Genomic DNA, 21466 nt, shown 5'->3' with positions numbered 1-21466 from the left:
ATAGCTAGTAGCTGATTGGTTGCTATGGGCAATACCTTGACCTGTTTTTTTTTTAGAAAGTTGGAAAATCTTTCAACTAGGTCTTTAATATCAGTTTTCAATATATGCTCTTGATGTTTCTCTGTCATGAATGATTCAGCCTCATGTTTTCAGTATATCAGTATATTGTTGTACTGCCTTTTGTTTATGCTCTATACATACAGTATATTGTTGTACTGCCTTTGGTTTACAGTCTATACATACAGTATATTGTTGTACTGCCTTTGATTTATGGTCTATACATACAGAATATTGTTGTACTACCTTTTATTTATGGTCTATACACACAGTATATTGTTGTACTGACTTTTGTTTATGGTCTATGCATACAGTATATTGTTGTACTGCCTTTTGTTTACGGTCTATACATACAGAATATTGTTGTACTGCCTTTTGTTTATGCTCTATACATACAGTATATTGTTGTACTGCCTATTGTTTATGCTCTATACATACATTATATTGTTGTACTGCCTATTGTTTATGCTCTATACATACAGTATATTGTTGTACTGCCTATTGTTTATGCTCTATACATACAGTATATTGTTGCACTGCCTTTTGTTTATGCTCTATACATACAGTATATTGTTGCACTGCTTTTGTTTATGCTCTATACATACAGTATATTGTTGCACTGCGTTCTGTTTACGGTATGCTCTATACATACAGTATACTGTTGTACTGCCTATTGTTTATGCTCTATACATACAGTATATTGTTGTACTGCCTATTGTTTATGCTCTATACATACAGTATATTGTTGTACTGCCTATTGTTTATGCTCTATACATACAGTATATTGTTGTACTGCCTTTTGTTTATGCTCTATACATACAGTATATTGTTGCACTGCGTTTTGTTTATGCTCTATACATACAGTATATTGTTGCACTGCGTTCTGTTTACGGTATGCTCTATACATACAGTATACTGTTGTACTGCCTATTGTTTATGCTCTATACATACAGTATATTGTTGTTCTGCCTTTTGTTTATGGTCTATGCATACAGTATATTGTTGTACTGCCTATTGTTTATGCTCTATACATACAGTATATTGTTGTTCTGCCTTTTGTTTACGGTTTATACATACAGTATATTGTTGTACTGCCTTTTATTTATGGTCTATACATACATTATATTGTTGTACTGTCTTGTTTACGGTCTATACATACAGTATATTGTTGTTCTGCCTTTTGTTTATGGTCTATGCATACAGTATATTGTTGTACTGACTTTTGTTTACGGTCTATACATACAGTATATTGTTGTTCTGCCTTTTGTTTATGGTCTATACATACAGTATATTGTTTTCTCGCCAGATGTACTCTCTACTCTTTTATGTCCCCTCCTCGCTTTATGTATTCTAAACCATTTATCTCTATGTAATCTCCCTTGATAAGGGTTCTCTGTTGTGAACCAAAACAAAAGAATTTGGGAATATTCACTATTGGGGCTTTGAAAAACCATGAGAGTGCGGTCACACACACACACACACGGTCACACGCGCGCACACACACACATACATACACACACACACACAGATATTTAAAATGTCAAATAATTTCTCACTCTCCAAATCGTTCTACTCCAGGTGGGCAGGAAAACGTCACAACCATTAGGAATACAATGTTTATAGAATCCTCCAAGGAGAAATGGAGAACATGAAGATTACATTTGGTTACTGACAAGTTCACTTAGTGCAAATGATTAACACCTCCAGACAGGTGTCTTTGCTTTCTGCACATGGATAAAATGAAGTCTTAAAAAGAACCTAACGTACCTGTTCTGGTTTTAGCCCAGGAGGGATCCAGGCGTATTCTTCAAGAGCACAGCCAGAGTCGTCGTCGGACGTCGAGTTCCTCTGAAAGTCAAACATCAACTTGTTCATAGTTTTCTCCATCTCTAGAGGCATGGCGGTGGCACTGTGCTCCTCCCGCGAGCACTTACAATGCAGACAGATCTTCCTGCAGAAAACAAATTCCTCTGTAAGTGTGCCACTTTCCAGCTATTCATTGAAACTAAGATACCAAAGTATAAACACATTCCCTGGCAGAGTGCCTATGGCCCAATGCACACGTGGATCTTTTGTTTGCAAATGTCAATATCACATAGGAAACACAATGAAGTACATAAACAAAAGTGACAATATTACACATGGGCTGTGAGTTAAGCAGTGTAACACATTTTGCCTATCACAGAAACTGAAGGCTATTTTGTAACATGCAAACTAAATTATACTTTTACCTATATACCTGCTTTTGTTTTATTACCTATAAAAAATATGAATGACAGCAACAATGTATAGATAACAGTGACCAAACCTTTTGATAGACAAGAAAAGAAACAGCACCACCTACAGATAGTTAGAAGGTAATGCACCTCCCGTTTGAAAACTATTACTTATGATTTTATTATTATACTATATCTATCAGTGTGTACCCAGCTTAAGTTGCTTTATTTATCCAACAGAATTCTTGAGTTACGCTCCATTTCAAAACAGAATGGCGAAACCCCCTGATTGAAGAAGAACTTACAGAGAGTCATAATAGCAGCAAGTAACTGAATACATATATTGTTGCATAACTCTTAGATTGTCCACAATGGTTATAATTATTTATGCTATGTTTAACTAGTTACTTAGCATTATTAAGGGTGTGGGAAGCGTTAGGATTAGATTTTTTTTTCTTTAATGCTATTAAATATTCCAGAAATTAGTTTGCTTTGGTCATTCGCGATCTCCTTACAGAAGTGATAGTACTATAATTCAAATATTAATACATTGTTTGCCAATCATTACAAATTGCTGGCAGTTTTACAGTTCCATAGCATTCCAATAACATTTCCAAAGGCAAACACACTTTCTAATCGTCTGCCTGATGTGCCGGGTTTGACGTCACAAGTGGACGGCAATTTAAATTTGCCCGCCCAGTTGAGCTGTCACTCATCGGCGAGTCCCTGTAGCATGTGTACTGTTGGTGATCGGCGGGTGGCCCGTACACACCAGCAGATCACAGATATATCGTCCAGCTTTAATGTCCATCTGTTGTGCTGCAGGGCCGATCCGATATGTCTGTGAACGATGTAGTTCGTAGACATATCGGGTGTGCCCACCTGCTGATGTACTATAGATATATCGGCCGTTCCATTGAACGGCCGATATATCTATCAGTGTGTACCCAGCTTAAGTTACTTTATTTATCCAACAGATTTCTTGGAGTTACGCTCCATTTCAAAAGAGAAATGGAAACCCCGATTGAAGAAGAACTTACGGAGAGACATAATAGCAGTAAGTAACTGAAAACATGTTTCTAAATATGGTGAATGTTAGCACTGGGGCACAACCCCAAGAAGGAAAGTAGTCAGAAACCGTGCTGTCATTCTGTCTGAACCAGATCTGTGGCCGAAAGAGCCTTCACTTGGTATACAAAATCCTAATCACGACAAAGGCAATTTATTATGACAAAAGTTCTAGATTTGCAAATATACCAGTAGATAAAAGAAAATATAAAACGTGGTAAATGTAAACTGTTCAAAAGTGTCACTATCAGGCTCCTGGAACTTGTCCAAGGCTGGCATTATATTAATATGATATATCCTATTGTTGTCTTTGTGCCATCTGGTGTTACCACATGGATAAGCACAAAAACCCCTATAGCGTATCATAGGTGTAACCTGGTGTATGGATAAAGAACATGTGCTTGAAAAACTTTGCAGCAGTTAAAGGCTCCTAGAAGTAGGTTACTCTGCTGGATTCCAATTAAAACCACATCAGGTCACCGTGCAGAATCGCCTGCCAGTTTACTATGCTCTTGCCAAAACAAGACTTACACTAATTAGAGCGGACAAGGGATTTCTTTTCTAGATAAACACAACATCGTCCTGATGTCAATACTTAGAAACCGGGACCTTGGTGTGGGGTTCATAGGTTTATCAGGGTTTGGTTCTCTTCAATATTAGGGATCAATGGCCTGGGTCAAATGGGTATCAATGGCCTGGGTCAAATGGGTACGCTAACTCCCTGCTTGACACCTCTGCTGTTCTCTGCAAGTTAGACAAGTCCAAATGGTTGTTATTTTAGCTCCCTAGGGAGAAATATTGATCCGTACACAGCAGAATCAGTGCCAACGCCGAATGACAGATCAATGCAGGATAGAATATGTGCACTTTATCAGCATTGATCCATCACTGAGAATTCAAGCTGCATTCTGATGGAACGCTGCTTAGCCACGTGCTGTAACACTGTCCCAGCTCAATGGCAGATAGAACGAAACAGCAATATTACTAACTTTTCGGGGGAGCTTGCTATGGATAATGAAAACAAACTTCGATCTATTGAACGCATGATGTCCCCAGTAAATGAGTCAGCACTAGCTCTGCACGGAACAATAAAGGCAGTTTTGGCAAATAGCCATATCAGCAGGCTTGCAGTTATCTTTCCAGTTGGAATCTGTCCATTGGTTTGTCAGTGATTATTATTCCTAGCCTATTGTGGGAAAAGCACAGTGCAAAGAGTTCGTTACAAGCGGTAGGGGGTAAACTAGGTTATTATTTGGGAATAAGAGGAAGGAGGACAGAAAGTGAAAGACTCTATTGGTGGTCACCCATCTAGGACTTTATGCAAATTCTGCTACAAACTCCTTCCCTTCACCGAATGTGTAAATATTGAGATGCCCACTTTCAATGTCTGTATATGCAGAAATACCAATTAGTGCATCCTTATGTTACCATCAGTGCCAAAAGCACCTACTATGGGCATGTGAGCATCAGAGCTGGACCATGGAGCAATGGAAGAAGGTGGCCTGGTCTAATGAATCATGTTTTCATTTGCATCATGTAGACAAGGGGTTCAAGGTGTAGACTTTGACTCCAAACTCCCCAGATCTCAATCCGATCGAGCATCTGGGGGATGTGCTGGAAAAGCAAGTTCGAGCCATGGAGGCCCCACCTTGCAACTTACAGGACTTAAAGAGGGCAATTCAATTGTATTAGGTGCCCCCCAACTGGGCGTCTATATGAATAGGCGCCCAACGGAGTAATTCAATTGTTTTCATCCGTTCGGACGCCTAAAGCTGCGGGGGGACACATTTCTTCTTGCAGCCTCCTAAACAAATGTGTGCAGTCCATTTTTTTGGGCTCCCTAACCACTTCTTTAGACAGGTTTAGCCGCTTTGTGCGGCTAAACCCAATGCTTTTAGCTGCGTAAAGTACTAATCGGCACCTGAACAGAGAAACAATTGAATTGCTCCATTGGGCATTTATTCGTATAGACGCCTAGCACGGGGGGGTGAAAAACATTTGAATGGCAGCCAGACAATCTGCTGCTAACGTCTTGGTGCCAGATACCCCTCAGAGGTCTTGTGGAGTCCATGCATCAACGGGTCAGAGCTGTTTTGGCGGCACGAGGGGGGCTTACACTGTATTAGGCAGGTGGTTTTAATGTTATGGCTGATGGGTGTACATACCTGGCGTATTTTTAATTAATTATCCTACAAATGATCAATGTGCAGCATATACATTTACTGTGCCATTGCATCTGTTAGCAAGTCATACCTGCATAATACTCATTCAGCTAACTTAGCCAGGTGTCACGTAGGGCCAATGTACAATGAAGAGCTCTTCCATCAGCATTGATTGAAACTTAAAATAAAATGAAACAATTACTGCTTATGGAGGAAGGCCCTTATATGTTCTTCAATACTGTGTGAGGTCTTGACCTGTGCAACATAGTAGGTGCAGCAGGAGGGCAGGTGCCATTTAATCCCCTTTAAATGGCATGTGAACAAGGTGGTATGGGGCAGTTGTGCCCCTTTGTTGAATGAACACCAAGACTCATTGCACATACTGACCCTTGGCAGGGAGCTGCAGGAGAACTGAACTGAAATGGTAACCTGTGATCTTCTTTCACTCGTGCAGGCACCAGGGACCAACATTAATGTCCTACTTGGCCACTCACATAGGACACAGGAGCAGAGTGGACAGTAACTTTCCGTGTCACTGGACTCTATAAGGGTGGGTTGAAGGTGAGCCAACACAAACAGGGGGTTATAGTCTGACCGCATTTATATACACGGTTATAATATTCCTGTTTTGTTAGACCATTAACGAGCCCTGAGGTGGTTTACAGGTGCAATATCAGCTCCAGCATATCAGCATATATTGACTATGTTAAATCGTTATTTTAATCAATAGCATCGGACTATAAAATGTTGAGTACATCTATTGCTGGCCCCCTCCTGTAAGCAAAGCACCTGCAGCACATGTTACTGGTCTGCCTGCCTATGCACTGTCTCAGTATTTGCATTTAATACATTGCCATACATGATATTCTCAGCAGTGCCACCACCAGTCTCAAGATGAGATTTTCATCCTCTACGCTAGGATATACTTTTTTTTTTGTGTTATATCCCAACTACTTATTCTATAACATACATATCCTCTAAACCCGTAAAGAAATATATCTCAGAAGTACCCTTTTATGGAGAGATTTATCCAGCCTCTGATACACAGACATAGGGGTATATTTACTAGAGTGAGAGTTTTTAAAAGTGGGGATGTTGCCCATAGTAACCAGATTCTAGCTATTATCTTCTAGAAGGTGCTAGTTAAATGTTAAGTACAATCTGATTGGTTGCTATGGGAAACATTGCCACTGCTATAAACTCTCACTTTAGTAAATATACCCCATAGGATCTTCCATTTTTATTCACATCCTCTGCCATCCATGCTAGCGTCCGAAAAGTAAAAAACTGACAGGACTTTTATTCCTAGTGTGATCTTGTGTCAGCCATTCCCTGATAAAACACTGGGTGACTTATAAAGGCGCATGCTACTACCCTGCAGTTAGGCTTGAACGCTGGGCCTAGCAACTACACTAGATCTCTTTCAACATCACTGAGGTAAAATGTGGTTAATGTGGTAAAAAAAAAAAAAAAGTTTGCACGATCAGGTCGATAACGGCTGTCTGAGGTATCTTTAGAAAGCATATATCAACGTGCCAGGTAATAGCCAATTGATCAGATTATTGGAGGTTTTTTTAGTGCAAACCCTCTGACTAGTCATCCTTAACTAATATTTTACAGTCAGAAATTATAGAACCACACATGAAGATGAGCAGTGAGTGAGGAAAATGAGGTGGGCAGCGGAATTGAGGATGGAATGAAAGGGGCGAGGTGAGAAAGCTGTAGGCCAGAGAGGAGGAGGTTACAGTAATCAAGGCGGGAGATGATAAGGACGTGAATGATAGTTTTGGTAGCTTTTCAGGTGAAGGGTGAAATCAAAGATGACACTCAGACACTGGATTTGGCATAAGAAGAGAGGGAGGTGTTGTGAACGGAAGAGGGGGGGGGAATGTGGAGGAGAGAGCACTTATTATTATCATCTCTTATTTCTTAAGGTGCATACACACACACAACGATTTTTTGAACGATTATCGTTTAACGATAATCGTTTGAAAAAATCGTTCACTTTCTGAGTCAAACGATGAACGATTATTGATCATGCGCGTTCACGTTTGTATTTCAGTCAGACTTGTCAACTCAACGATTTTCATTAAGTTAATATGCAAAAATCGTTTGTAGTTCATAAAAATCGTTCATTACATTTAAATGAACATAGTAAATGAACAACTTTAGTTAACGATTTTAGCTCATTTTTTCAAGGTAGAAAATCATTTACTAAAATCGTTCATTAACTCAATCGTTGTGTGTGTATGCAGCTTTAGGCAATTTAGTAGATTGTTCTGAGTCTTATATCGGTCAAAAAGCTGATTACTTTAAACACTTTCTTGGCAGATCTGGGAATCACTTATGTGGGAGTGTGTCTGTGTGCAATGGATGAAGGTGGCTGAAAGTATTTGCGTTAGCAGTCATGTGTATGTCATCCCTAGTGCGAGTGAGAGCCGCTGCAGTGGGTGGGAGTTAGCCAGCGCAGGCTATTACTTCACATGTGTAGGACAGACATCTAAGGAAAAGGCTTTATCTTTGTCTGTGGGTCGTTTGCCCCTCACTATATCAAGTGCTATACTCAAATTCCAGGACTGCCCAGTTCAAAAACTACTAATGCAGATGAAGTAAGGATCTGTGTAGCAAAAAAAAAAAAGAAAAAAAGCCATATTAACCAAATCGGACATTAGATTCCATTAGTATAACTGATTATTACTATTACTATTTGCTATGCATTCCAGTAGTCTTCAGCTATGTTATATTGGAAACCTGTAACTCAGAAAGCTTACATTCCAAAACTCAGATATTCTGATTTATACAGATTAACAGAACTAGTATGAGTGAGAACAGAATACTGTTCTACTGCGTCTGGCTGTAAAAAAAATAAAAGCCAAGAGTCAGCCAGTGAATGTCATGTCAGGTAGCCTAGGTGCCGGTTTGGAAAATGTTGAGAATCTTATATTTGTGGTACAGAATTAAATAAGCTCTTGTGAGTTTGGCAACGCTGCACTTTTTGCATCGGCCTGTAGTTATAATGCCTTACTCGCCGTTTTACTGCGTGGTGCGCGATATACATGGCTGCCAACCATGACGGACAGAAATTTCACTTAACAGTGTTCAGTTAATGTTAATCAGCAATGTCCCCACTAGCCATAGCAATACTACGAGGAGAAGGTAGCTCACAACCAGCAAGTAAGAGGTTTATAAGCTTAAAGTGACTCAATCATTTTAGCCTTATTATAAGCAGCACTTTAGTGGGAGGAAGATGCCAGATATTTATATTGATCTTATTTTTCTCACCATTTGATGAAATTTCATTACCATATACTGCATGTCATTACATTTACCGATGACTATGTGCGGGTAATGACGTTAAGAGTTTGCTGTCAGAATTATAGGGTAGGCACACAGAGTCCTACAAAAGCACGTCATACTGTAATTATTAAACATTATCCATTCTAACTATGAAATTGAAGAACAGACCAAGCGAAATTAAAGAAAACCTAAAATCTACACGAACAGCAATCAGTGGATAAAAAGGAAAACCTCTAACATCTGATAATGCAGAGTATTTGTATTATTACCCTATGAATAATGAACTCCCCCATCCCCAGTTCAGTGTCATCTCTCAGGGATTATACAAAATGATGACACCAAAGAGCTTTTATTCCTACGGATTCAATTGACCAATTTGCATATGGAGACCAAAGGACAAACCATTAAAAGCCTTGTTTTAAGAATCCCGGCTTTTATCTTCTCCATTATGTATTGAGCATTTTATCAACACACGTCCAGACAGCCAATAAAATCCACACTTGCATGGGTGACCCAAAAAACATTTGATTGCTTCTAATGGAAGCTCTAATAAAAGGATGTTTACAGGAAACCTATAAACTCAGGAAAACTGCGATAACCTTTTCATAAATAAACTTGTAAAACAACGTCCTATACTTAGACCTGTACTAGATGCATTCTAGACTGGAATCCAGCCCACCCCATATGTACCCCATCTCTAATGTTGTTCATTTGTCTAATTCAGGACTGATGTCATGTTAGGAACATACAGGCTGTTAAGAGAGCCGATATAGATCAGGCAGGGCGGTAACAAAAGATGGTGAATAAGTAGAATGTATTTAACACAAATAAGGAATGACCAGCAGGGATTTTTTAATTGCCTAATTAGAAAGGTCATTGTTTTGGCTTATGTTCTTCCCAGCTGTAATGAGGAAATAACCACTGCAAAATGAATTCTATTCCCTTGTAAGATACACGTATGTTCTTGGTATAAAATAAATGGATAGACAAATATAGCTTTAAATCATTGCTTTTAGGGGAACAACTTATAATGCAATTAGTCATTATTAAATGTGTTTCAGTTTATGTTCTCACAGAAAATAATTTATTAATTTCTAATCATCTATTGCCTTAGAATATTTTAAGAACGTCAGTATGAATCCGATCTAAAGGACAAAGCATAGATACTCTTGTTATGACACAATACAAATACAAATTGTTTATTTAGTGTTATAAAATGAAAAGAATGATGTATAATTTACAAATAAGTTATAGTTTATAAAAATAAAAATATCAAAGAAAAAACAAAAACACCAAAAATCAGTAATCCAATTCTCTTGGAGGGATCGGATTTATTACAGATGAAGCAGTGAAAGTGGAAACAGTATTTTACGGGATATCGTATAAATTCAAAGATTTGGAACAGACAGCCGAGCATGAAATGATTTAAGCTGCGTGGTGGAGATTCTCTGCAGGAGTTTCTGTTAATGTGGATCTGGCCTGGAGTTTATAGGTTATCTTTTGATCAGATAATTAGTCCATGTAATTATTCACATACTGGATGAAATAGTTTCCTTTTATTGTTTTCCTTGAAATGTCCTGAACACATGGGATACATTTCCTCTTGCAATGTACCACTCTTAAATGGACTCCTCCTGTTCTTCATCTTCCATAAATTACTATTTTTTCTCCCTGTCATAACTGCAAATGCTAAATGAGCCATTAATTTAGACCTGCATCTTTTCCCCCCAAGAGCGTGGGTGGAATCTCCATAACAGAATCCCCATATTCACTTGTTTTGTACCAAAATGTTGAATTAAACAATGATTTAGCTATCATGGCTGCAATCTGAAGCTACAGAAACCAGATCAGATATAAGAGTGTATACAGCAGTGATGGGATGGAGTTCAGATTGCAAAGAGAATGTCAAACCTGCTAACTAGGATGAAGTTGTGACGAGAGTTAATACCTCTAGGAAACGCAATACTGTCCCATCTGTGAAAACAATCGAGGGACGATTAAGCTCAGCTTACCTAGCCATCAGGCAGCAAACACTTCTGCAGCATTTCCTCTGTCAAAAACTGCACACGTTGCAGAAGAAGAGTTGGAGATACAAGCGGAATATGGATGGTCATTTCAATTTTACACAGCTGCTGATGGAATACTGGTTTGTGTCTACTGCATATAATTGATTTCATGGACTTTAAGAAGGGCAAATCAATAATTATGTTAATTACAAAACTCTCATCTTTGAAATACAAAAAAAAAAAAAAAAGCTTTAGTAAATGGATTTATCCCACTGGGAGACAAAAAAAAGCCCTCAATCGCGAAATAAAGGAAGCGTTTAAATTGATAAAGGAATGATGAATGAGCCGCACTGATGTCTGGGTCGTCCGAGCAGCAAGTCAAACGGATACTGAATAAATGGAATATGCTAAACTGGACAACAGAGGTCTGTGCAGGAGGACCGCATCTGCTGTCAGTAATTATCTTGTCGTTATTCTGCCGACTAGAGAAACGGAACGTGGGTCCTGAGGACAAAGTGTGATGCCCAAATACCCAACAATGCCTAACCAGAATAACATCTACACCGAAACAGATAACACTCTGCTGCTAGCTGCAAATCACCAATATCTACCCCCCATGTCCATACAAAATCTCATCTATGCCTATGAAAAACTATTATAATTGTCTAATTGGCAGTCCAGCTTTCTTACAAAGGAATGGCTCTCTATCATAACATATACTATACACACACATTTTATTTTTTTATATATATATACATTCAAACACACAGATGGATAGATAGACGATGTAGCTTTCAGATACTCCTATTCCTGTTATGAAAACACGTTGTCTATTTCTGTGACAGCTGATCTGTAGGTGAGGCACATAGAATAAGTGCATATCTATAGGGGAGCCTATATGTTTTCCAACCCCCTAATGCTCAACATACATAAGACAACCAGTGATCCATAATCTGCCTTTACATATCTGTGTGTCTCGGACAACAAACTATAGTTACTGTGCTATTCCATATAAGTCAGTCAATATATATAAGTCGGAAAAACCCAACACTGTACATATATATATATAGTTGGGTCAGCCAGACTAACACATACATGTACATTCCTGATTCTAGACAGTGCAGTATGAAGTAGGCATTTGCCAACATAGGATAAGAAGAAACATACATACCCAGCAGAAATACAAACAATCCCCAGCTGGAGGAAATAGCTCCTAGCCCCTCAGAGGCTGCTAGTTCTCTGTTCCATGCCGCCTGCTGCTGTTCTGTTCAGCTGAGGCTGACAGGCATTGGGAGTCACTTGTGCTGAAATGAGCAGCGAAGCTTTTGTCAGAGCCCCTTAGAACAGACCCACACACCAGGCAGGCTCTTGGCTGGGTAGAAAACCGCTATAGAAGCCATCAGCAGGACAAGTGTGATTCCTGCCCTCTATGGCTAGTCCTTTTATTCTTTGCTTTTCAGAAAACCTCTTCTCCAGTTCTCCCCCCCACCCCCCTCTGTCTTCTTCCCAGTGTATTTCCACACAAAATCCAGCACACACAGCGCTCACAGTTCTCTGTCTTCCTCTAAATGACCCTTTGTAGCAGCAGTGTAGAGTCCAAGTTGCTCTTCAAGATCTAGCAAAGGAAATACTCCAGGAGTGATTGTCAGCTTGCTGGGCTGTGCCAGGAGTAGCAGAGCTAGTTGCAGGCTGCTGCCTGTGCTGAATACTAATGAGTTGCAGTGATGTCAGCAGCAAGAGCCTGTCTGCCCTGGGACACTTCCAATGGTCACTGGCTGCCTCCTATCATTCATTTGCATACAGATCAGCCTCACCTAACAAACTGATGGTCCCTCAGAGTGCTCAGCACAATCAGAGTCCCTTTAAACCGAGTCAGTGTAGCAAACATCTGGCACAGATGCAACAATGAGCGAAAGATAGTTTTTATAAAGGAGAAAAACTATCTCCATGCTCTATGACCAGACATATTTCTGTATTGAGTTACTGCTTTCTATCAAGCATCTGTTATATGTTTATTTTTCCACCCATTTTTTAATCTTAAATGGATGTAGGTTATTTAAGGCAGCTCTTCTTTGCACATAGGGTTTTTTTTAATCACTATTAATATTCAATGTCAGGCCCGTTCTCTAGATTTTCTTTTTATTTTTATAACTGTGGGGAAATAAAAGATGTATTGCATATTATATTCTAAATCCTATTTGTGGGCAGTGCAAAAATGTAATTACGGTTTGCAAGGACTGAGGGGGGGCTCCCAGTATTGTGGTTGCAACAGCTGTCCCGAGGTAAGGTGGCATTTAACTGGTGGTTGGTCTTGACATAAGCTCTGCCAGACCTGAGGTTATGATACACCACATTTAGAAAGCATTATTATAACTCATACTGTGCAGTAAGAAGAGACAGCCATCAATTTCTTTCTCTCTGATGCAACAGTGCCCCTGCTGGCTAAATTGTTACAGGGCATAGTATTATGTTTGGATCTAACTTACTACATAATATGTATCAATGTTTCTTTAGTCCCAACCTGCTAAAATGGAATTATTGCTAATAAATCCAGCGACAGGCATAGCCGAACAACTCAGCACTTTCAGAAACGGATTTATCTTTGCTTTAGAAAAAAAAATGGGACAGAACGTTCTGACCTTTTATCTCTGTGTTAGTAGGATCAGGATGCTGTATTTTCCTGAGGCTTGCAGGCAAAGACAATTACAGCTTTATCTACAGTTTATTTCCACTAATCGCCTCTAACAATTTTGGTTAAAGTGGCCCAAATTACCTCTTGATTCTTTAGAAGGCTCTCTTAGATCATAAGTGTCAATACAATAAATTCCTGTGAATGGCAAGGACATCTCAGTCTCCAATCGAACAGTTTCACTGTATACTTCAGACGTAACTCCAAAGACTGAAAATGTATGCTTAGACTTGTAGTCCCCCAACAGGTGATGCCAAACCTAATCTTCCCACTGTGCATGTTTTACAAGTGAGGAAGTATAGGTAAGATAAGTTCTTAACGTGGAATACTATGGTCTAACAACTTCTTATTGTCAGGACTTGCTGGGACTTATAGTTCCACAACAGCGATAAAAGACAAACAGGGGGCATTGGCCAACATGGATATTTATCAAAGCCAAAAAATGGTGCAACTTTGAATAGCTATATCAAGATTGGATTCTTTCAGGGGGTTTGATTAACATAGCAGAACAATTACATTTTGTCTGTGAGATGCCTCTGAGTAAACTGGAAATTTTCCATAAGATTGTATGATAAACTGCAATATATTTCAAAGCATCTCTGCTGAACATAATGTATGGCAAAATGTATGGTAACTTCTCATCCAAATAATCAAATGCTGCAAGTTTCTGCACGAGTCAACTAGAATATTCATCTTGCTCAATACATTTTACAGCTCCTGACTCTCGTTACAAGGCAGGCTATAAAGATTGATGCACACAGGATCGATTCTATGTACAAACAGACATTTGTGCATATGCTGACATACTACTAAACTTTAATATTGTCACCTAAGAGGTGGAAGATGTAGTGATCTGTACACATAACAGGACATAATAGCTTGAACTATAATATTTTCTGTATATATATATATATATATATATATATATATATACATACACACACACACACACTATATATATATATATATATATATATATATATACACACACACACATATAAAAACAATCTAATAAAATAAATATCAATACACACAGTACATATGTACAGTATATATATATATATATATATATATATATGTAGAAATAACGCCGGCACTCCACAGTATAGTCAGTACCTGCCTGGGTGCCCTCTAATGGTGCATGAACCAAGTATATAGAGAAAAACAGCGGCTCTCACAGGACTTGAAAAATAAATGAGGCTCACGACTCCAAGGGATCAGCGTCAGTCTCATTTATTTTTCAAGTCCTGTGAGTGCCGCTGTTTTTCTCTCTCTCTCTCTCTCTCTATATATATATATATATATATACACACACACACAACAGTTCTTCCCAAACATAATCTAATAAAAAAAAGATATCTATACATACATATGTACAGTGTATATATATATATATATATATATATATATATATATATATATATATAGTAGAAAATGCAAGGATCGCACACTCATAGATAATGATAAATAAAGGGTGCTAGGTTATAAAAATAGTATAGCAGCATATCCAAAACAGGACAACCAGCACACCTTAGTTTGAAAAACTTGTATTATGCATAGAAATAACGGCTTCCAGAATTCAATACCTTCAGTCACATATAATAAGTGCATAAGAGCAATACATTACAGACTGCATGGAGACACACGGAGCCATGACAATGTGGATAAAGCCCAAGCCTTGGACTTTATCCATATTGTCATGGCTCCGTGTGTCTCCATGCAGTCTGTAATGTATTTGCAACAAAGTATTAAAAAGTGAAAGTTAGATTTAGGATTGTTTAGTTTGTCCCATTACTTTTGGCCCCTTAAAAAGTAGGAGGCACATATAGAAACCGTTGTAATTCCTACACCGTTCACGTGATTTGGATGTAATTACCCTCAAATTAAATCGGAAAGTCTGCAGGTAAAGCACATCTTGTTTGTTTCATTTCAAAGCCATTGTGGTGGTGAATAGAGGCCAAAATATGAAAATTCTGTCAATGTCCCAATATTTATGCACCTGACTGTAATCATCTAGCAAAAAAAAATATCTATATATACATATGTTCTGTATATATATATAAGCAACAAGTGAGAATGATAATAAACAGGAAATTGACAGGCCCAAACAGCGCCCCCTGCTCTGTGGTGCCCTGTGCCATGGCACAAGTCACACTACCCTAGTTACGACCCTGTAGATATAAATATACAAATATTCACAACACTTCTTCCCAAAGATATTAATCTAATAAAACAAATAAATCAACAACATTAATGAAATTGAATAGAAAATGGGTGTGTAGGTGTAAGAGACATTGTATACACTCCCTAGGCATACAGTGTCCCACCTTGGAAGACATCAGAACGCACACCCATTCACTCATTACTCCTCAATAATAACAGTATGACACAGACTCTCTCTTGTAAAATGAGTGAAATGTACTATATTAGTACCTTAGGTAACCAGTGGCTCACTATATGTTGTGGAACTACAAGTTCCATCATGTTTCAGCCAGAACCAGTTACAGATTAACTCCATGTTAATAGCTACATGACACAGTCTACCTCAAGCATGCGAATATGAAGTTTAGACAATCTGAGAATCTCTAGCTTTTGTGGAACTACTAGTTTTAGCATGCCCTGCCAGATTCTGACACAACAGCTGGAGAGTCACAGGTTGCTAACTTCTTCATTATACAAGCACTGAGCTTCATGTATAGGGCGGTTAGCAGTGAGCACAGCAGGGTATTTTGGTACAGGAATACTGAAGGAAGATCTGGTTTCCCCCGGTAAGCATATCTATGGATCCTGAGCCTATTGCCACCTGCTGCTTCTGATCACTTGTACAGCAATTGGTATGGAAGACAAAAGGAGTTTTTATTATTTATTAGGCATATCAATAACTTATATATGGGAAACAAACTATTTCTCAATTGCGAATAATTCAATACAAAAATACAGTATATATATATATATATATATATATATATATATATATATATATATATATAGAACGATCGGAGACCGGCACTCTGATAAACAATCAAAACAGCTAGCCCAGGTTCCCCTCCAGAGGGATACTCGTATATAGCAGGAAAACAGCGGACGGTACTCCGGGACTTCACAGTATAAAAATCACAGCAAACTGCAACCAGTAGTAGACTACTACTGGTTGCAGTTTGCTGTAATTTTTATACTGTGAAGTCCCGGAGTTCCGTCCGCTGTTTTCCTGATATATATATATATATATATATATATATATATATAAGCATCCACAAAAAAAAGTGTAAACATTTAAACACTGATCACCATCCGCTGGTATGGAGGGACAGCAGCCAACAAGCAACACTTGCAAAGGCTGATGCTGTAAACAGATCTGGGTTAAGACACTTAAACATAGACATAAACATAAACATAAATATAGACATAAAAACAGGTCAACGTAATCCGGTATCCGGATGGTAGATCGACAGTCAATAGGTTGACAAGCAATATGTCGCCATGGTCAAAATGTCGACAGAGACAAAAGGTCGACTGACAAATGATCGACAGTACAGAAGGCCGGCAGGGAAAAAAGGATGAAAGGTACAAATGGTTGACACAAAAAAAAAAAAATGGTCAACACATTTTTTATGGTTTACAAAATTTTTAGGGTTAGGGTGAGGGTTAGGCACTAATGGGAGGGTTAGGTTGCCAGAGGGAGGGGTAGGGTTAAATTACAAAAAAAGTGCGTCAACCATTTTTGTGTGGACCATTTGAACCTATTGACTTTCTACACTGTCTACCATTTGTCAGTTGACCTTTTCGTCCCTGGCAACTTTTTTTTAACATGTCAACCTATTGCATGTCGACCATCTGGTTTCGATCTATTAACGGTCAATCCATTACACTACACCCAGTAATCCAGACCCCACCGTGCACACTGGGCTCTAAGCAGAACCTAGGCTGCTTAATGGATGATCCAGCTACAGATGTGTCCACATACATCTATCCTCTGTGCGCTATTTTACCAGCCATCCAATCAGTGTTCACCCTCACTGGAGGCTACACAAATAGCTCAACTACAGATATGTCCTCATAAATTAGCGCCAAACAGCCCAGCCCTTCCCAGCACGCCAAGCCCAGTGCGACTCTGCTTGTACTGAGCGTTTTTCATTTGAATGTGCTGCCCGAGACTACACTGATTCATTTGATATGAGACACTTGTATATCTGTGTGCGACTGATTCTGAATCTCTATACGGAGGGCCACTATGCAACGGCCGCACCTTTTTACCACGCAAAGTTCCGCTGTACAGATTCAGACTCAGTCGCAAACAGATATACAAGTGTCACACATCAAACTAATCAGTGCCGTCTCGTGAAGCGTTTTTGCGACTATGACAAACATTCGAGCAAAAAAGATGCTAAATCGCTCGGTGCAGCCCACTCTCGCCAGACGCGTTGTGCCGTATGGCATACTGAGGCTAGGTGTGTGTGGACGCATCTGTATGTGCATACTCTATGTTTGTGAATGTTTTAGAATCATATGTATATAGCATATATAACGTGTGACACATTACCTAGACATAAGCAAACCATTACCCTGCATGCTTTTCCTTTCACTCAGATATTATCCCAGTCTGGCCACCACATTGTCTAGGTCTCCAGCTGTGATCTCCAGATTCACACAGAGATTGCAAAACCAGGACAAGTAAATTGCTGACATCTAGTAAACCACTTATGACGGACTGCTGATTTATATGCCACACCTAGTAAATATGTTTAACATTATAGTATATATAGTTACCATCCAATCTATGACACTTTTTCTTGAAGCTATTGTTATGCATAAATATGCACTATTTATACATGTAAAGTCTTATAGTTAAATAAATTATAATCATATGCATTGCCAAAATGTATATTCTCCTTTATTTATAACCATCGTATTCGGCAGTGCTGTACAATCATCAGATTTTGTCTAATTCCCCTAAAACAGACACGTGGACACGCATACCAGGGCTTACAAGACATTAATGGAAAAGCGCCATCTGTGACTAAACTATCATGAAAAATTTTAGAAAAGGTTATTTACTACAATTTATGAAAGGTACAAAAATAACAGTACCCATAAGAACCGTGCTAATTACGTAAATATGATAAAGTCAATCATTGATTATAATTTACATCTATTTTTCAATAATACCCCTTTTACACCAAAATCCAGGGTCTGACTCGGGATTTAGACCACGGTTCCAACCTGGGATAGACCGCGTTTACATTGCTCCGACCAGGGTTATTCCCAAGCCAGGCCGTTTAGACTGTACATGGGTGCAGTGTTAAGTTTACTGCCATCGCTTGGAGATGACATCATCTCCAAGCGCCGGAGAGCCAGCTGTTGCTATACTGTAAACGAGAGCCAGGTTGGATGATCCGGGTCCCCTGTTTACACTACCCCGTAACCCAGGTCCAACCCTGCTCGTTACCCAGATTGGATTGCAGGGTCACTGGCCCTTTTACACCACAGCTAAAACCCTGGTTATTGCAGGATTAACACGGGTTGCTGCTAGGTGTAAAAGGGGCCAGGGTTGGAATCCCGGGTCAAGTGACTCGACAATCTAACCTGGGTAATCTGTAGGGTTTAACACGGGAACGACCCGTGTAACCCTGCAGTGTAAACGGGTAACCCAGGTAGTCCCACCCGGGTCCCGTTTACAGCATGGAGACTTCTGGCTTTCTCGGCGCTTGGAGATGAAGCGCCGGGAGAAGTGTTCCACTGCACCTGCGTGCTGTGTGAACGGCGCTGATCCGGGAATAACCCAGATCGGCGCCACACTGGAAAAGGGGTCTGACCAGTTTTGGAACTGTGGGCCTGATTCAGACCCACTCGTGAGTGCACATCGCTCGCAAGCGGGTCGATGGTCCCTCACTGCACATGTGCACGCCGGAGCCAGCTCCGGTGTGCGCGAGACCCGGCCAGCGTTGGGCGCTCCGTCGCTACGGGTCTCGCACCAAGAGGGGGCGGCTGTCGATTTTGATTGACAGCTCGCCCCATTTTGGAGGTGGGCAGGGGGGGGGTGGCTGGCCAAACGGAGGCGTTCCCGAAGGAACGCCTGCCGTTTGGGGGCGGCCTCAGTAGTGAGCTTCCGGCTCTATTAGAGCCGGAAGCTCACTGGGGCTTGCGATGGACGAGACCCTACCACAAGGGTCTCGTGGCAAGTCCGATGGTCGCGACCATCACCTGGCCGCTCGCAAAAGCTGTGGGTGGTCACAAACAGCTTAGTGAGTGGCCAGGAGGCCGGCTCACATAAAAATAAAATGCCGCCCTGATTCAGAGCAAGCGCTAAAGAGCGTCCGGCTCTGAATTAGGGCGTGTATTCCAAAACTCGGTTCAGGCCCGGGACTTAGGTGGAAAAGTGGTATAACACTGAGCCGTAACCCGGGTTGACACGGCAATAACCCAAGTTATTTGGTCAGTGTAAAAGGGGTATTATTCTACTACTGTTTTCTGATTTGTATTTTATTTGCTCAACTCTATTCATTTATTATTTCTAACTGTCCTTACTGTCCGACCCGGGATACTGAACACAGTTCAACCGGTGTTACAGCTCTTCACACCCTGGACCTGGGGTATTCCAGGGTCAACCCCTTTCACACTATACACGTGTCTGCCCTACAAAATGTGTGAGTCATTAGAAGTGGACTTGTTTTGGCACACAAAGATGAAGTCCTGAAAAGTGGGTGCCAACATCCCCGGTCAGTCCACCAGCTCTTTTTTGCGCAACCCAGGTTGAATAACCTGGGTTGCTCCTTTCATACTGTGGTCTTCCCTGATCGTGACCGGGACAAACAACCCAGGTCGAGTCTTTCATACCCCTTTCACACTGAGCCTCTGACCCGGCATATTGCCGGGGTGATCCGGGTCCTGTCTCACTGTGAAAAGCTTGCCCCGGGTTGTGTGCTGAAACAGTGTTCAATATCCCTGGTTAGTGTGAAATGGGTATTACCCTGAGACAGGACCCTGGTCGCCCCGGAAATATCCTAGGTCAGAGGCTTAGTGTGAAAGGGATATTACTTACTTCATTAATCTTATCAACCATCTTCTTTCTCATACCTACATTACACCCAAAGGTTGTAAAGGTTGTAGTTACTGGGAGTAACTACAAACCTGCAGAATTGAACTCTTAATGAGCTCTATGGACAAAACAGACCAGACTGAACTAATTAACTAATCAATTAGCTGTGTTCTAGGGCTATTTATACCATGTAATGGACAATGGGGAACACTTGACTTGAAAAAGGCTACCGTAGTAGCCGAAACGCGTTGTCGTTCCCTGTCGGTGCCTGGAGACCTTACCTGTTATCTACATTCAGCGTCCGTCTGCACGCCTCCAAAAAGACAAGCTGGCAACTGTTACTCTGACCAACCTCCGGTCCATCGGGAGTCCTACTGCTTATCTACTAACTGAGCCGCTGGGACGCTCACCTCCTGCTCACCTCCGTATTCATTGTATGACCGCTACTTCACTGACACGACCATCACCCGGCTGCTATTTAGAGCCGAGGGACCTCACGGTCTGGCATTGTCTGCATCAGCGCCGCACCGAGACGGATGTCATCTGGCGCAACATCTACAGGTGTAAAACATCATTCACGTCTTTCACCTTACAGTGTCCCGGCTGCTGAGAATTTGCTATGAGGTATTTGGCATACTCTGGAGTGGGCTAGTAGCTGGTATCACCTCACGTCGATGGTACATACCTGGCCTATATTAACTTATCCTGCTACCTACGGCTCTAGTTCTACATCCCCACGGCTATTGCTGTGCTTACAGAGACACAGCCGCGTGTATATATATATATGTTGGAGGAGGCTGAATGTTGATATTTTTATTATAAATGTGTTTCAATCAGCTGCGATATATACAGCATTGAGATATTGAGAAAGTACCTTCAGGAGAAAGAATCTTTATTATTACTTTGATATACTCCCTATATTGAATTCTATACGA

General features: G+C 40.3%; 1 protein-coding gene across 3 annotated transcripts in view; it reads right to left on the bottom strand.

Moving 5' to 3' along the window:
• Positions 1-21466, bottom strand: part of PRICKLE2 (prickle planar cell polarity protein 2) — a 318781-nt gene that overhangs the window by 78833 nt on the left and 218482 nt on the right. For 2 of the 3 annotated variants that reach the window (XM_088473394.1, XM_088473396.1), the window contains one exon: positions 1825-2008. In XM_088473394.1, coding sequence (XP_088329520.1) covers positions 1825-2008 — 184 coding nt within the window. Of the gene's footprint in view, positions 1-1824; positions 2009-11977; positions 12276-21466 lie in introns of those variants that run through there. The other variant, XM_088473395.1, reaches the window with a different exon arrangement.

Source organism: Taudactylus pleione, unplaced genomic scaffold (assembly GCF_031769625.1).
Source record: "Taudactylus pleione unplaced genomic scaffold, aTauple2 ptg000135l, whole genome shotgun sequence".
In the NCBI taxonomy this organism is placed as follows: domain Eukaryota; kingdom Metazoa; phylum Chordata; class Amphibia; order Anura; family Myobatrachidae; genus Taudactylus; species Taudactylus pleione.
Note: the sequence above shows the minus strand (reverse complement) of the source record. Positions and strands in the feature narration are given on the sequence as shown.